At 52.7% G+C, this 14,906-nt stretch overlaps 1 protein-coding gene across 1 annotated transcript in view; it reads right to left on the bottom strand.

Annotated features, from left to right (window-relative positions):
- Window positions 1-14,906, bottom strand: part of FHAD1 (forkhead associated phosphopeptide binding domain 1) — a 135,712-nt gene that overhangs the window by 19,060 nt on the left and 101,746 nt on the right. The window contains exons 22-27 of the mRNA XM_021097597.1: window positions 12,022-12,195; window positions 10,061-10,286; window positions 8,413-8,500; window positions 6,105-6,211; window positions 4,041-4,200; window positions 2,777-2,909 (exon numbers count right to left, since the gene is read on the bottom strand). Of these exons, the coding sequence (XP_020953256.1) occupies window positions 2,777-2,909; window positions 4,041-4,200; window positions 6,105-6,211; window positions 8,413-8,500; window positions 10,061-10,286; window positions 12,022-12,195 (888 nt within the window). The remainder of the gene's footprint in view (window positions 1-2,776; window positions 2,910-4,040; window positions 4,201-6,104; window positions 6,212-8,412; window positions 8,501-10,060; window positions 10,287-12,021; window positions 12,196-14,906) is intronic.

The raw sequence follows: 14,906 nt of genomic DNA, 5'->3' as shown, positions 1-14,906 counted from the left end.
AGGACAGAGAAGAGGGAGAGAGGCAATTACTTGCTATTCTTTCCTTGAGTCATCAAATGCCAATTAAAGGCCCACATGACACGTGCCAGGCCCCATGCTGGCCAGGGAGGGGCACGAGGCCCACAGCCTCCCTCGAGGAGCCCAGCAGTGTCATCTGAGGTCCTCCTGGGGCTGCTCCTCCCCTTGCGTCCCCATCACTCGTTCCTTCATTTCATTCAGGCTCCGTTCCCGTCTCCCCCGGAGAGGCCTCCCCACCACCTTGTCCCAAAGGGCCCCTCCACGATGCTGCTCTGCCCTGAATTCTGCTGTCTCTTGCCTCAAAGCACTCCCCCACCGCAGACATTTCATTTGATGTTAACTTGTTTATTGCCTGTCTCTCTCCCTTTCCAGAATGTGGGCGCTGTGAGAGCAAAGGCTGTCTCTGGTGTAGGCTGTGCTGAGCATAGTAGGGTCTTGGTAAATATGGAGCCAAGAGGGACTGGGGCTCAGCCCCTGAGAGAAGGGGGCGCTCCACCCCTGGCTGCACTTAGTAGGACCTCTCTAGCCCCCGACCCTGGCTCCAGTCTGCTTACAGGCTGCAGGCTGGTCCACTTCCTGGGCCGTTTCTACACTCGGCCTCCCTCTTTTGGGGGGGTGTATGTTTGCCCTGGGAGTAACCGTCAGGAATGTTGTGTGTGTTCATTGGGTGCGGAGTGTGAGTGTGTGTGCACACACGTGCTGGAGCATGGAGAGGAGGGCAGGGGCCACTGGCCTTGGGGGGGCAGCCACAGCAGCGAGGCTTGGTGGCAGTCTTCCTCCGCCTGCAGAGCTCGCCTGAGCCCGATGTGACCCTTACTCATGGCTCTTCTGGGAATTTGTTTATTTAGAGAAGATGGAGATTCTTTCTCATGCAACTCTTAAGCCCTCTGACCCACTCTGGTTTAGAAAGCAGGAAGCAGCCCAAGTGTGGAAAGCCGTTCTGAGAAAGAACAAATCCTTTTTTTCCTTTTATCTTGCAGCCTCCCTCCCCCTTCCTCAACTAATCCTGCCTTATAATAGAATCTAAAAATCACAGGCATCCAGTAAACACATGCAGAGTTGGAAGGGGTCTGGCGTGGGCAGGGACCTGGGCAGCCTCCGCTGTGCCCAGCACAGGGCCTGGTATACAGCAGGTGCTCAGCAGCTGGTGAATGTATGAATAACATGGGCCGGGGCCAGTGCTGAGAGTTTAGCTTCTGACAGGAGCGGGACCTGCTTCCGGCCCCACGGAGCTCAGGGCTGCGTGAACCCGCTGCAGCCCCCGCACCGGGCGGCCCTCCCCAAGGAGCCACTTCTGCTAAGGTTCTCTGGACGGCAATTGGTGCCAGGGACAGCTGGCTGGGCCACCGAGCCCTTTGCTTCCCGCTGCGTGCGGCCCTGGCTCGCGCTGTTGGCAGGGGAAAGGCATCATTGAGAAAGCAGGAAGGCGAGCTGACACATTTGGCCCTGCTTCCGAGGGACAGTCCAAAGCCCATTACTGAAACCGCTCTCGAGTTTCAAAAGGCGAAGGGGAAGGGACAGGAAGCTTGGGCCCTCGAGGAAGCACCCTGCCCACGTCGGGCGGTCAAGGACAACGGCGAGCACCATGGCCCCGGTCACGGGCACAGGTGTGAGTGCCACCATGCAGGACGTCGCGCTGGAGGCTCTTCTCGCTCAAAGATGTGACCCCCGTGCTGCGCAGCTGGGACTTCTAGGCCCACAAAGGCTTCTGCGCAGAGGTTGGCAAGAGTCAGCCGCGGGGCATTAAGGGCACAGCTCTCTGGGAAGGCCGTGTGCCCCAATGAGCACAATTTAGGATGTCCTCTGGGCATCTCGGACTCTGTTCTACACACCTACAAAGATTAACGACTGCGGCAGCGTGTGGAAGGAGAAACAACTTAAAGGTCCATCGTGATGGGTTGGATAAAGGGTGGAATTCCCTGCTGCTGTTTAAAAGAAGGAGGGAGATGTTCACCCGCTTCCTTGAAAACAGACCCATTAAATAGTGTGATGTGGGGAAAAAAAGTTGCCGAATACATATGGCTTGATACCACAGTTTGCAAAAAAAAAAAAAACAACAAAAAACCCCCACAAAACCTCTGTTAAATAAATACATGTATGTATAAATTTGTGCGAGTTTTGTGGATAAATAAAATTTATTTCTCAACGACCCCATGAGGTGGTGACGGGTGTCACTCCCACTTTCCAGACCAGGGAACTGGCACCCAGGTGCGTCCCCAAGGTCATGGGGGTTTCTGAGTGGAGGAGTCAGGACTGGAACCCGGGCAGACAGGATCTAAGCCTGCTTGAACCACTGCACAGTCCGACTGTATGAGGATGTGGCCGTTTCTGGGACGAGAGGGGCTGATGGCACGTGACACGCCAAGCTGTCAATAGCCAAAGCCTCTGTGAGTCTGGACATGGGACTTCTACTTTTTAACTTTAAACATTTCATGTGAGCAAGCAATATTTTTAGAACTTAGAATGAAGATGTATTCAAAAGCAAAGAACGCCACCACTGGGGTCTTTCTTTTGTTTTTCTTTTTTGGCTGCTCCACAGCCTATGGCGTTTCCAGGCCAGAGATCATATCTGAGCCACAGGTGCAACCTACACCACAGCCACAGCAATGCTGGATCCTTAACTCCTGTGCTGGGTGGGGGATCGAACTTGCATCCCAGTGCGCCAGAGATACCACTGACCCCACTGTGCCACAGTGGGAACTCCTGGGTTCTTTCTTAACTTGTCCTTGTAGGGTCCCAGGATGGGGCAGGTACTCACCTCTTGGCTGCTCAGGAAAATATCTGTGTGGATTGGTTCTATCTGCACCGAGATGTCACATGTCTGGGTCGCGTTCCGTGGCTTGTGCTCCTTCTCCTTGTGCAGCTGGAGTTTGTGTTTCTCTTGAGAGGCCCTGGGGCAGAGAAGATGAGTCGCTGGGCAGCAGAGTGGCTGGCAGCATGTGGTTCCGGAAACCAGGACTTACCTTGGTGTCCGCCAGCAGAACAGGAAAAGGGACTGCATTTTTACAGGTCACTGAAGTCTTGGAGCCATTAAGCCTCCTGCACGAAGCTTTCTGGAGGACTGAGTTTCCGGGGACTCACAGGCTAGGGACCAGGCAGGTAGGCACCCTCCCACCCCTGCGCTCTGTACTGGGTCTGCGGGGCACCTGCTGCGGCATTTATGGGGTATTTACTCAGTGTCTGCTGTTTCTACACTTTGTATGTGTCAACCCTTTTATTTCTCATAAGCTGGGGACTCTCCTTGCCCCATTTTACAGACAAGGAAAGAGACATGCAGCAACCGCCTGTGGTCATGGAGCTTGTAGATAAAGGCTCCTGGCCTTGAGCCCAAGTGGCCTGGGTCTGAAGCCTTTTCTTTTAACCACTGGGTAAATCTGCCTTGGCCATGAGCCCTGAGGCACATGAGATATGAATTTTATTCAAACTTTTTTTGGGGAAGGACATTAATCTTATATCAAGATATGGATAAGCTTTTGATAAAAATGCAAACTCGTGTGTATTTTTCAGATGACTCCATGGGACAAGAGCAATATATTTGCTTTGAGCTGACCTGACCCCTCCAGTTTGTACACTTGTTCAGTCAATGTGTATGAAGTTCTGCGACATGCCAGGCACTGGGTGAATGCCGGGAAGTCAGGAGCAGGGAAGGTCTACACAGGGGCCTTTGCGGGGGAGGCAGACAATTCAACAGGCAGCGGCAGCCTGACTGTGTGAGACGGGTTAGGTCAGGAGAGTGCAGGCGCTGAGTGACTTCAGGCAGAACAGGAGCTCTTGGCTACTGTCGGGCGAGGGTGAGTGCTGGAGGGCTTCCTGGAGGAAGAGGCCTGCAAGCTGAGACTTATCTGGAATATTGGGCTGGAATGTCTGAGATGCACAGAACTCAGCAAAGCTTTGTTTTGAATGATGAGGTTGTGAAGCAATGAGATGCGTGTCATCCATTCAGTCATCTACTCACTTATTCAACCCTTCGACCAGCTCTGACTAAGCCCCCCTGTCTGTGCCAGGCAGACCTTCCAACACACCTGAGCGCCTGCTTGAGGACCTCTAGCTCCTTGTCCTTCTTCTCCACCAGGCTGCTCATCTGTGCCATCTTTTCCTTGAGCACACTCAGCTCGCTGCTCTGTTGCTGGACCAGGGCCACGTTCCTCTCCAGTTCCATCTTCTGCTTCTCGCTAAGTTCCCCTGGGAGCCACGTGAAAGCTAATGAGAGGGGTCTCCTGACTCGGGGCTCCACTGGGGCGGCAGCAGATCTGCCAGGCCTCCAAGAACCATGAAGCAGTCCACCCTCCAAGAGTCCTTGGGGGGCTTTCGTAATAACCAAGAGGCCTGTTTGTGGCTTTGCAAAAACCAGCAACCTAGCACTGCAGCAGTATTTTTTAGTGAGTTCTGGCTCCGTGAGGCAGCCTGGGCTCCTGCCTGACCCCAGCTGTCTGGGCCTGTGTGCCTCTGGCATTTTATGGCACCCTGGCGACCCGACTGTCAGCTGCCTGTTTCTGCATCTGTTTGCCCAAGGCATTCTAAGGCCTCTGGAGACTGCTCTGCTCCTGTGTCTGCCGGGAAACAGGGCTCCAACTAAGGACAGGTGGAGACAAGGACACAGCCTGGCTCCCTCCCATCTCAGGGGGGCACCCAGAGGCACGTGACCAGGCTGCCCCCCAGGAGCCCCTGGGGAGTTAAGCTGCAGTCGCCCACCGTGCCCACTGGCTGACCACACAGCCCTTACCTGCTTTCTTCTCTTTCCTGCCTCACTCACCTCCACCGCTATTATTTCTTGGGGACATTTCTCAAATAAACCAGCGGAATTCTGCTGGGGTCTGCTTCCAAACTAAGATAAGTACATTGCCTTGAATCTTCATAGCAACCCTGCAGGGCAGCAGCCGGTAACACCCCCATGTCACAGGTGCAGACTGAGGTTCTGAGGTTAGTGACTTGCCTAAAGTCACCCAGCTAATAAACAGCAGATTCAGAACTGGGGCCAGCGCCTCCTGATTCTAGCACTGGGAATGGCAGCCTCTCCGCCACGTCCTTACGCTTTAGTACGGAAAAAAATCACTCTTTGAAAATTTCTGGAGTTCCCACTGTGGCGCATTGGGTTAAGAATCTGACTGCAGCTGCTCAGGTTGCTGTGGAGGTGCGGGTTGGATCCCTGGCCCTGCACAGTGGGTGAAAGATCGGGATGTGGCCACAGCTGTGGAACAGGTTGAAGCTGAGGCTCGGAGGCAATCCTTGGCCCCAGGAACTTCCATATGCCGCGGGTGCAGCCATAAAAAAGAAAAGAAAATTTCTGCCATAAATGCCTAACAGGTCCAGACACGGGGAGCAGATACCACTGAAGGCTCAGGGCTGCACAGGGTTCGAGATGAGGACAAGACACGAGTTCCCCATCCTCCTGCCGCTTCCCCAAACTTCACTGTATCTCCCAGCTCCTCCTATCTGCCGAAGCCTTTTGGCTTGATGGAAGCTAGGGATGGGGAAGAGAGGTCAGCTCTAAGAAGCAAGAAGAAGGGAGGCAGAAATTAATGTTGGGGGAGAAGAGAAGAGGAGCCAGGTAGGCCTACCAGCCAGACTCACGTCCAGCCAGAAGAGAGCGGACGCCAGAGCTATTTCTTCCTGAAGCTCATGTCAACCCTGCAAGGCAGGTGTGCTGCAGGCGTTTTTGCATCAGAGGAAGGGGAGGCCCAGGAGAACACTTTACTGTAAGACACTGAGCTGGTGAGTGTCAGGGCTTGTGCAGGCTGGGCCGCCCGGGGGGCTCATGACTGACCTCCAAGCCTCTGCTCCCAGCAAAGTCTCTGCTCCCAGTGAAGCCTCTGGGGTAAAACGAGATTCTCCTTGAAAAAGAAAGTTACATTTCTGCCCAGAGGTCCCGAGCCATCTGAGAACACTCCCTGTGGCCCCGTATCAAGTGGAATGAATGTCACACCCAGGATAGAGCTTTCGCAGACCCTGGGTTTCAAGTCCTGTGACAGCCCAGGGAAGTGGGTTGAGAGGGATTTTTCATGGCCAGCTCTCCAACCCTTCAGACCCACTTCTTTTCTTTCTCAAAGTGGGCCAGGAAATCAAGAGACACAGGCGACTGCACCAACCTCTCAGGTCTGACATTCGGCTGTGGGCTTCAGTAAGGTTTTTCCTTAACTTCATGATGACCTCCTGCTGAGACAGGATTTCCTTCTGAGCAGTCAATAAATCCTCTCTGAAATTCACAAAAACAGACCAAGTCAGTTCAACTCAGTCTCCGTGGTGTCTCGAGTGCCCGGAAGGGGTCAAGTACAACGGCAAAGTGAACCTCAATCAACGGTGGTCCAGGTGATACCAAGATCCGAGCAAGAGCGATAAGCACACTCTTAAAAATTCTCAAAACAAAAATCCATTTTGATGCATATTCATTAATGACAAACACAAGGAGATAGAACAAAGGGTGCACTGGCTTTGCTCTGAGGTTGAAAGACAACTCCTATGAGGGTGACACCTGTTCCTGCTCAAGCCTCTATCAGCCTGAACCAATGCTCTAGTGGACTTTTGCTCTTTGATGGAAAGAAGAAGGAAGACTATTTTTTTGTGGGTTCAGGGGTTCTGTGAAGACGAGGAAGGAGAGAGGTGGAGGACACTATGGCATCTGTCCTCTCACCAGCTTCTTTTAATTCCTGGTGGAGGGAGGTGGCGCCATGTGAGTGAGTGGTGTTCATGCGACCCTTTGCGGAAGAGTGGGCTGTAGGATCCAGAAAACCAAGGGACAGAGGGTTGAGGGCTGCTCCTTGTGCCCATGCCGCCCCAGAGGGCAGGATATCTTTGGTACCATGAGGCTCAGGGTGCTTGACAGGGAGGATGGTTTCCATGGGAACCGGCACAGAGTGATGGTGGGCGAGGTGCCCCGATGAGGGTTGTGGGGAGGACACAGGATGTGCTCTGAGCAGGTGTGAAGACACTTCAGCCCCGAGGAAGGCACGGGTGTGTGTGTGTGTGTGTGTGTGTGTGTGTGTGTGTGTGTGTACAGGGCAGGAGGAAGAGCTGCAGTCTTGCACATTCCAAAGGGGGTTAAGAGCCTCAGTCTCTGGGCGGGTATTGATGTCACTTGAGTCCACAGGCTTCTGAAATCCAGGCTCCTCTTGTACGGACTTTTGAAGGTAGAGTGTGTATGGAATAAAGCAAAATACTGGCTGTCTGCAAACCAGAATAAAGAAAGAAAGATTGGTGGTGACTGGGAAGGATATAACTATACATGTACGTGCGTGCATGCGTGTGTGTGTGTGTGTGTCTGTGTGTGTCTGTCTAATCTCCTTGGCTTATAACTCTTCCAGCTCAGGGATGAAACTCTAAGACTCAAGGGTGTACACAGCTAATGACATGCACTAGAGGAGAGCGACGTGACGCTGATTCTTCTCCAGGTTGTGGCTCCCGCTGTCTTTAACTTTTTTTTTTTTGTCTTTTCTAGGGCCTCACCCACAGGCATATGGAGGTTCCCAGGCTAGGGGTCTAATCAGAGCTGTAGCCGCTGGCCTATGCCACAGCAATGCCAGATCCAAGCGTCTGCGACCTACACCACAGCTCATGGCAACGCTGGATCCTTAACCCACTGAGCGAGGCCAGGGATCGAACCTGCATCCTAGTCGGATTCGTTAACCACTGAACCACGATGGGAACTCCTCCTGCTGTCTTTAGAGAGAGTGTTTTCCACCAGGAAGAGTCAGTTAGGAACTTCTCAGAACACAGAGGCTGGGCTTCGGAGCATCTTTGTCTTTTGGGGTAAAACCCCTGTGACGTGAGACTTTGGTAGCTTGTACTTGGTGCAGGGCTCAGGCCAGTGGTTTGTATTCTTTGAGACCCTTCTGAACCCTTTCTCCACATCACCTTCCTGCCTTCTTGTTCGTCCACCGCTTGGCATAGCTCTCAGGATCTCTCCCCTCTGCGGGTTCTGTTTTTCTACAAACTGTCAGCTCCTTGAGGTGTGAGGTATGGATTTTGGGTTGGGAGGGAGCTTCAAGGTCACTTGGCCCAAGCTTTAACTTGGAACCTCTCCAGGACCCTGACTCCATCCAGGGTCTCAGAGGAGTGAAACCTGCTAATGATACAGGCTGGCTTTGAGCAGGTATGTGTCGGGGGTGGTGGTGGTGGGGGGGTGGGGACAGGTAATCACAGCATTAGCTGGCATTCCTGTACCTCCTGATCTCACAATCAGGGAAGCCGAGCACAGGAGGTGACGTGACCTGCCCAGGGCCACATGCCTGGAGAGTGCTGAGTTGGGTCAGAACACAGATGGACCCAGATCTTTCCATAGATTGACACCTGACTTGCTGAAGGAATCAAGAAACTCAAAGAGCAGCAAGAAGAGCCCAGACTTAACCCTTTTCATATTCTGACGATGGGGCCAGGGCAGGGGTTCGGCCAGGTACTCACATCAGATGGTCGCACACTGTGTCTTTGCCACTGTTCTCCAACGAAGGCGCTGCTGCAGGGTCCCGCTGCTGCACGTCCCCCTCCTGGGCTGAGTCAGAGGGACAGGTGAGCGTCATCACAGCCCTTGTGCAATGGACGTTTCCTTCCCCTTTGCTTATCAACACACCTGTGTCTTTCTCAACTTATAAACCTTCCCTATGCCCCCAGCCCTCTAATGAGAACCATGCGGGGTCAGTGCCCCAGGCTGCCCCGCCCCTCCCCCTCCACAGATGAGCGCCTTGGCCTCAAGTCTTTCCAGCTACTCACTAAGGCAGGGGTCGCTGACTCCACTGACAAATACGGAGATGAGCGCAGGAGTGGTGGACCAGCCCGGTGACCACTCAGCTAAGCGGTGAGAGAAGGAGCCTAACCTCTGGGTCTCACCTCCTGCCCTATTTCCTCTTCTCTGCTCAGGCAAGACTCTCGTCCTGTCCTCAGCTCCCTCTTACTCCTCAGCCCACTGCCTTCCTTTCCCCCCCAACTCCCCACCACCCTCCGAGACTCATTTATTCATTTGACAGGTACCTGTGGCTGGCAGGGACCTAAGGGTGGGGTGACAAAGATGTAGTCACTCTTGGGTCCCTTCGTAAACACCCTCCCTCTGGCTGGACCTGGGCTGGGAAACCGAGTCCTGCCCCAGCCTTGCCATGGTGCCCTGTTCATCCCGGGTCCCCGGCCAGGGCAGTGATTTGGCTGACTGCAGGGACCTGCCTGGCCAGGCCATCACGGAACCCCTGGGGCCCAGAATGAGCTTGGGACAGAAGAGATGCTCAGTTAAGTGTGTTGAATGAAGGAACGCATGAAGCGAGCCCTGACAGCTTGTCAACTGGCTTGAGACTAGGACCAGGGTTCTCAACTGGGGCTGAGTTTACCCCAAGGGGACACATGGCCCTCTCTGGAGACATTTTTGCTTGTTACACTGGGGTGGGGATGAGGGCTATTGCATCCAGTGGGCAGAGGCCAGGGGTGCCACTCAATACCCTAGAGGGCACAGGACAGCCCCTGACCAAGACTTGTCCAGCCCAAAGGCGGTACTAGTGTGAGGATGAGAAACCCTGGCCTGAGGCCTCGGCTTCCAGAACTCTTTTCCAACAAGCTCGCTGTTTAGTTTTATGCATCACCTTGGTCATTCAGGGCAAATCAAGGGCTCACAACTCCAAGTTCTTTTATTCAGCCTTTTTTTTTTTTTTTTTTTTTTTTTCCTCAAGAGATAAACCCCAGCTGGTTACGAAAGTACATTAGACAAAGTCGCAAATTGCTGATGGCAGAGAGACGCCCTGGAAAGGCCCCTGCATGGGATGTTTCCATGTGGAAACTGATTCCCAGGGAGCTGCTCTGACGCCCCAGCAGCCCCGGCAGCCTGTGTCTCTCGCTGGCTGACCGGCTTGGCACAAAGGCTGTCCCTGCTCATTGCTGTTACTTGAGTGAACCTGGCCTTGAGGGCGCCTAACCTTGCTGTATGACAAGAAGAAAAGAGGCCTCCAGACAATAAAGGGGCTTTTAAACCAGGCGCAGCAGACTCTTCTTGTCCATCAGCCCACAGGGACCCCCAGGGTCATCAGAACCTGCCCTGAACGCTCAGATGTCCTTGGCGTCTCTCTGGACCAACCTGGCTCGTTGTCCTTCAACGTTGCAATCTCTCCTTCTATTTTTTTATGATGCTCGGTCACTTTCTGGAGTCTTTCTTCCAGACTCACGATCGTCTGGGAGTGCTGTTTGATCTGCTCCTTGTACTCCATGATTTCGTTTTCAAATCCGTGCTTCTGGGATTCGTGGTCTTCCTGGAGGGCCCTCACTGTGTGCTGTAGCCGCTGTATCCGCTCCTCCATCATGATCTGGGAAAACAGACACGGTCAGCGAGAGCTTCGGAGCCAGACACGATGACAACAACAATAGCAACATTCACCTCTGCATCCGCCGGCACCCACTCGGCCCCACCCCAGGACCTTTGCATGTGCGGTTCCCTCTGCAGGGTACAATCCTCCAGCTCCTTGCACAGCGGACTCCTAGTGTGTCAGGCCTCAGCTCCAATGTCACTTCATTGGAGAGGCCCTCTCCGACTGCCTATCTAAAGGGGACGTCATCCTGTCTTCTCTTCCCCGAGGCACCTACCACCATCTGAATGATCTCATTTCTTGATTTCTCACTCCCACCACAAGATAAGCTCCGTGAGAGCAGAAACGTGCCCTTTCTGATAGACCCATGTGCTCTTTCTGATAGACCGATGTGCCCTCAGCGTCAGTGCCTAGATCCCTGCCTCAGCACTGAGACCTAGATGCTCAGTATTTGTTCAATTAATGAGGACAGTCTTACAAGAAAAAAGCAATGAATTTGGATTTCTTGAAAACAGAAATTGCCAGTGGTTGCCCCCCCCCTCCCCTCGACAGTGCTCTCTGCCTGCAAGTGTTCTCCCACCCTGGGTCTCGGTGTCTCACCTGCTTCCCTCCCACTTCTCCCCCCCACCCCCCTCCCAGCCTCCTCTGATCTTTGGATGACATCACCCTCTTGCCCCCCAATTCCTAGTTAACACGTTGGGCCTCTGACCTCTTTCAGATGTGAAGATTCTTTGCCTGAGACGCTCACACACGCCCACTCTTTTCAACAATCACCCCACGCCCCACGGGGATCTGTCTTTCACATTTAGTCCTCCTGTCTTGCCTCCTCCCCCCAATCTATTGTGCCCTGAAAGTTTGGCGATTTTTGAACCTTGATACCCTTACCCTCGCCTCCATCTGAATTCTTCATCATCTCTAGAAGAGAGTCCCTCCCCCGCAAGAGACCCCCACCCCACCTCTCTATGTCCACCACTTCCACGTGCCATCAAGCTCCACCGCCCCCACCCCCTGCCCTTGGCTCTTCCCTCCCCTCTACGCCTGTCCTGTCAATCGGTTATCAAGTCCCGCCACTTCTCCTGTAACTCTCTCGACAGCGACTCCCTGCTTCCCCTCCTCTGTCCTGTGATTCTGGCCTACATCGCCGGCCACCACATGCCACACCCCAAGCCGGTGTCTCCAGCTCTGGTCCATCTCAGATTCACCTGGTACACTTCTGCCAGATCCCATCCTCATCCTTGTCTACACACCTGTCTGTTCAATGTATGAATGACAGGTGAGTGTGGTATGGAGCCCTGCTGGCGGAGGGCCTTGAATGCCGAGCTAACTTTGAAAAACTTTATCCTGAAGGCTGGGGAATAGTCACTGATCCCTAAATTCTGGGGCTGCTCCGTCCTTCAGCCCCAACCCATGAAGACCTGGAATGACAGCATCTTAGAAGGCCCTCGAGAGAGGGTGGCACAGCCTCTGTTTACCTTTTATGCTAAATGAATACTTCTCAATAGAGGGTGATTTTGGTGGTCACAGCTGGAGGAGGTGCTGCTGGCAACTCATGGGTAGAGGCCAGGGTTGCTGTCACATATCCCCCTACCCCCACCCCCTCCAACAAGAAAGTCAGCCAGCCCCGAACACGGACAGTGTGGAGGCCAAGAAGCCCTGGTCTAAACCACGCATCCTCCTAGAACTGAGATCTTCAACGGAGGGGAAACTTCTCCCATCCCCAGAGGCACCAACTCACCATCTTTGTCTTGGCAGTTTCCAGTTCAGCTACTGTTTCCTTTAATTGCATGGTGAGGCTCTCTGCCTTTAGACACTCAGCTGTCTTTGTTTTCTGGGTCTTTTCTACCATGGCCAGTGCGTCATTTAATTTATTATTTAAGATGTCTTCTTTTTGCACTTGCAAATCTATTTCCTAGACAAACAGCAAACACTAAATTACCTGCAATTCGGGAATAACTACTCACCCTAGCCTCCCCCTCCCCTGTTTTCAGAGAGGAGGTGACCTCTGCTCTGTTATTGTTCTGTTGATCCTTTTTTAAGTCCAAGGTCCATGCTTTCTCTGGAAGGCTCCAATTACCAGGGAACTCTTTTATATTTAGCTGAGAGCTGTCTCCTTGAGATTTCTGGTCTCTGAGCTCAGTTCTGTCACCTGGAGCTCATTGAAAATGTTTTATTTCTCTTTTATGAGGCAGCCCTTTAAATATTTGAGGACGGCTGTCATGTCTCTCCCTAAATCTATTTTCCAGGATAAATGTGCCGAGTTCCTTCACTGCTTTGTCACAGGGCCTGCCTTGAGGACGCTCCCCCATCGTCCTCCGTGGCTTCGGCCCAGGGGTGACCTCCGCTTCTCCCCTGGGGCCCCGGCAAGACTCGACTCCGGGTGCCATGTCCTCAACATCTCCCCCTCCTCCTGGAACCCGTTCTTCCCATCTGTCCAAATTCTACACTCCTCCATGGGTTCACCCTCAACCATGGTGGAATGCGGGCTTCGTGACAGGCCCTCTTGCTGGGGCTGGATGGACTTTATTCGACTTCATTTTTTAGAGCTGTTTTAGGTTCACTGCAAAACTGAGCAGAAAGTACAGAGAGCTTCCATCTCCCTTGTGCCCCCACCGCCCGCACATCCCTCCCCACTCTCAACATCCCCCAATGGATTGGTACATTTGTTTTATATATATTTTAGGGCTGCACCTGCAGCATACCATTCCAGGCTAGGGGTTGAACTGGAGCTGCAGCTGCTGGCCTGCACCACGGCCACAGCAAAGCCAGACCTGAGCCCTGTCTGTGACCCTCACCACACTCACGGCCACGCCGGATCCTTAACTCACTCAGCAGGGCAAGGGATTGAACCCGCGTTCCCCATGGCTACTAGCTGGGTTCTTAACCTGCTGAGCCACAACGGGAACTCCACATTTGTTATAATTGATAAACCTACTTTGACTGTATCATTATGACCCAGAGTCCATAGTTTACATGAGGGGTCACTCTTGGTGTTGTACATTCTATAGGTTTGGACAAATGTATAAGGATATGTATCCACCGTCGTTCTATATCATACAGAAGAGTTTCACTGTCCCCTGGATCCTCTGTGCTCCATCTCTTCACCCCTCCACTTATTAATCTGATCTTTTCACTATCTCCATAGTTTTGCCTTTTCCAGGATGTCATATAGTTGGAATCATACTGGATGTCGCCTTTTCACAAATTTCATTATTTAATTCATTATCAAATACATTCTTGAGGCGCTGCGCTGGGCATCCTTAGACTCCGCTGATGGCAGTGAAAACCGGTAGGAACTTTCTCGGGCGTCATGTGGGAACGTGTACCATGAGCCTACAAATGCTCCTAGCCTGTGACTCCGGGATTCCACTCTTGGCGGTGTACCCTAAGGACAGCACAGGGCTGCTCAGCCAAGCATTTTTAACTCTAGTGAAAAGCGAGAAACAGCCCAGTGCCCGAGAGTGAATGCATCAGGGTTCACTCAACACAGCGCAAACCCAGGTCATCCTTCATCGGCAGGTTGTGGGGAAATGTTCAGAGATGTGTGGCCATGTTTGTAAATATCAAGCCGAAGCACGGCGTCCAAATCTGCGTGCACAGTGGAACAGTGCACATCACTTTGTGACAAACTGATGAACGTGATAATGATTGACATAAAGGTGACCTGCCAGGAACCACATCAAAATGTCACTCGTGGAGGTCCCACTGTGGCTCAGTGGCTTAAGAACCCAACTCATTTCCATGAGGATGTGGGTTTGATCCCTGGCCTCGCTCAGTGGGTTTAGGATCCAGGTTTGCCGCAAGCTGTGGCATAGGTTACAGATGTGGCTGTGGTGCAGACTGGCAGCTGCAGATCCAATTTGACTCCTAGCCTGGGAACTTCCATATGCTGCAGGTGCGGCCCTAAAAAGAGAAAAAAATGTCACTCGTGGGGACTCCACTCGGCGGAATCACAGGCAGTTTTTCTTGTCTTCTGAGTGATTTTCCATACTTTTCAAAAATTCTAGAGCAAATGCGTGCTCTTTTTATAATTGGGAAAGGAAACTGATTTTAGGGGGGAAACAAAACAAAACGTGATTTTCATCACACGAGGCCTGCAAGCCTCGTTCGGCAGTCACTTCATTTTTTTTCAGTACCGTTGCTGGGTTCAGTTTGTTCTTATTTGCGGTCTTGATGGGGTCACGAGGGTTGAAAAATCCCAGCGAGGACAGGGTGTAGGCCTGGGGACACAGGCTGGCATGCCATAGCACGACACTCCAGCTTCCTGGAGAATCCACACCAAGCCGAGCTGGTTTCTTGGATGGGCTGTGAAGCTGCCTAAGGGCAGAACATGCTGCCTGGCATCTTTGCTCCTGGGTGGCTACTCAAAGTTCACTGTTCCGGTGGGTCTGGATTTACTTCTTTCCTCCCCCTCTCCTCTTCTTCCCACATAAATCTTATTTTTTTTTTTGCATAGGTAAAATCCATCTTTCGACTGCCCTTCTGTGCATACAAGTAAAACAGCATGCAAATAAGCCACTCCGCATCCGAGTACTTCCTCGGTCTTTCCTGGTAAAGGGGAGCCCGTGGGGCAGTTTTTCCCTGTCTGCTGTGATGTCCCCAGCCTGCCTTGAGGGTTGTCAC

Source organism: Sus scrofa, chromosome 6 (assembly GCF_000003025.6).
Source record: "Sus scrofa isolate TJ Tabasco breed Duroc chromosome 6, Sscrofa11.1, whole genome shotgun sequence".
Taxonomy (NCBI): domain Eukaryota; kingdom Metazoa; phylum Chordata; class Mammalia; order Artiodactyla; family Suidae; genus Sus; species Sus scrofa.
Note: the sequence above shows the minus strand (reverse complement) of the source record. Positions and strands in the feature narration are given on the sequence as shown.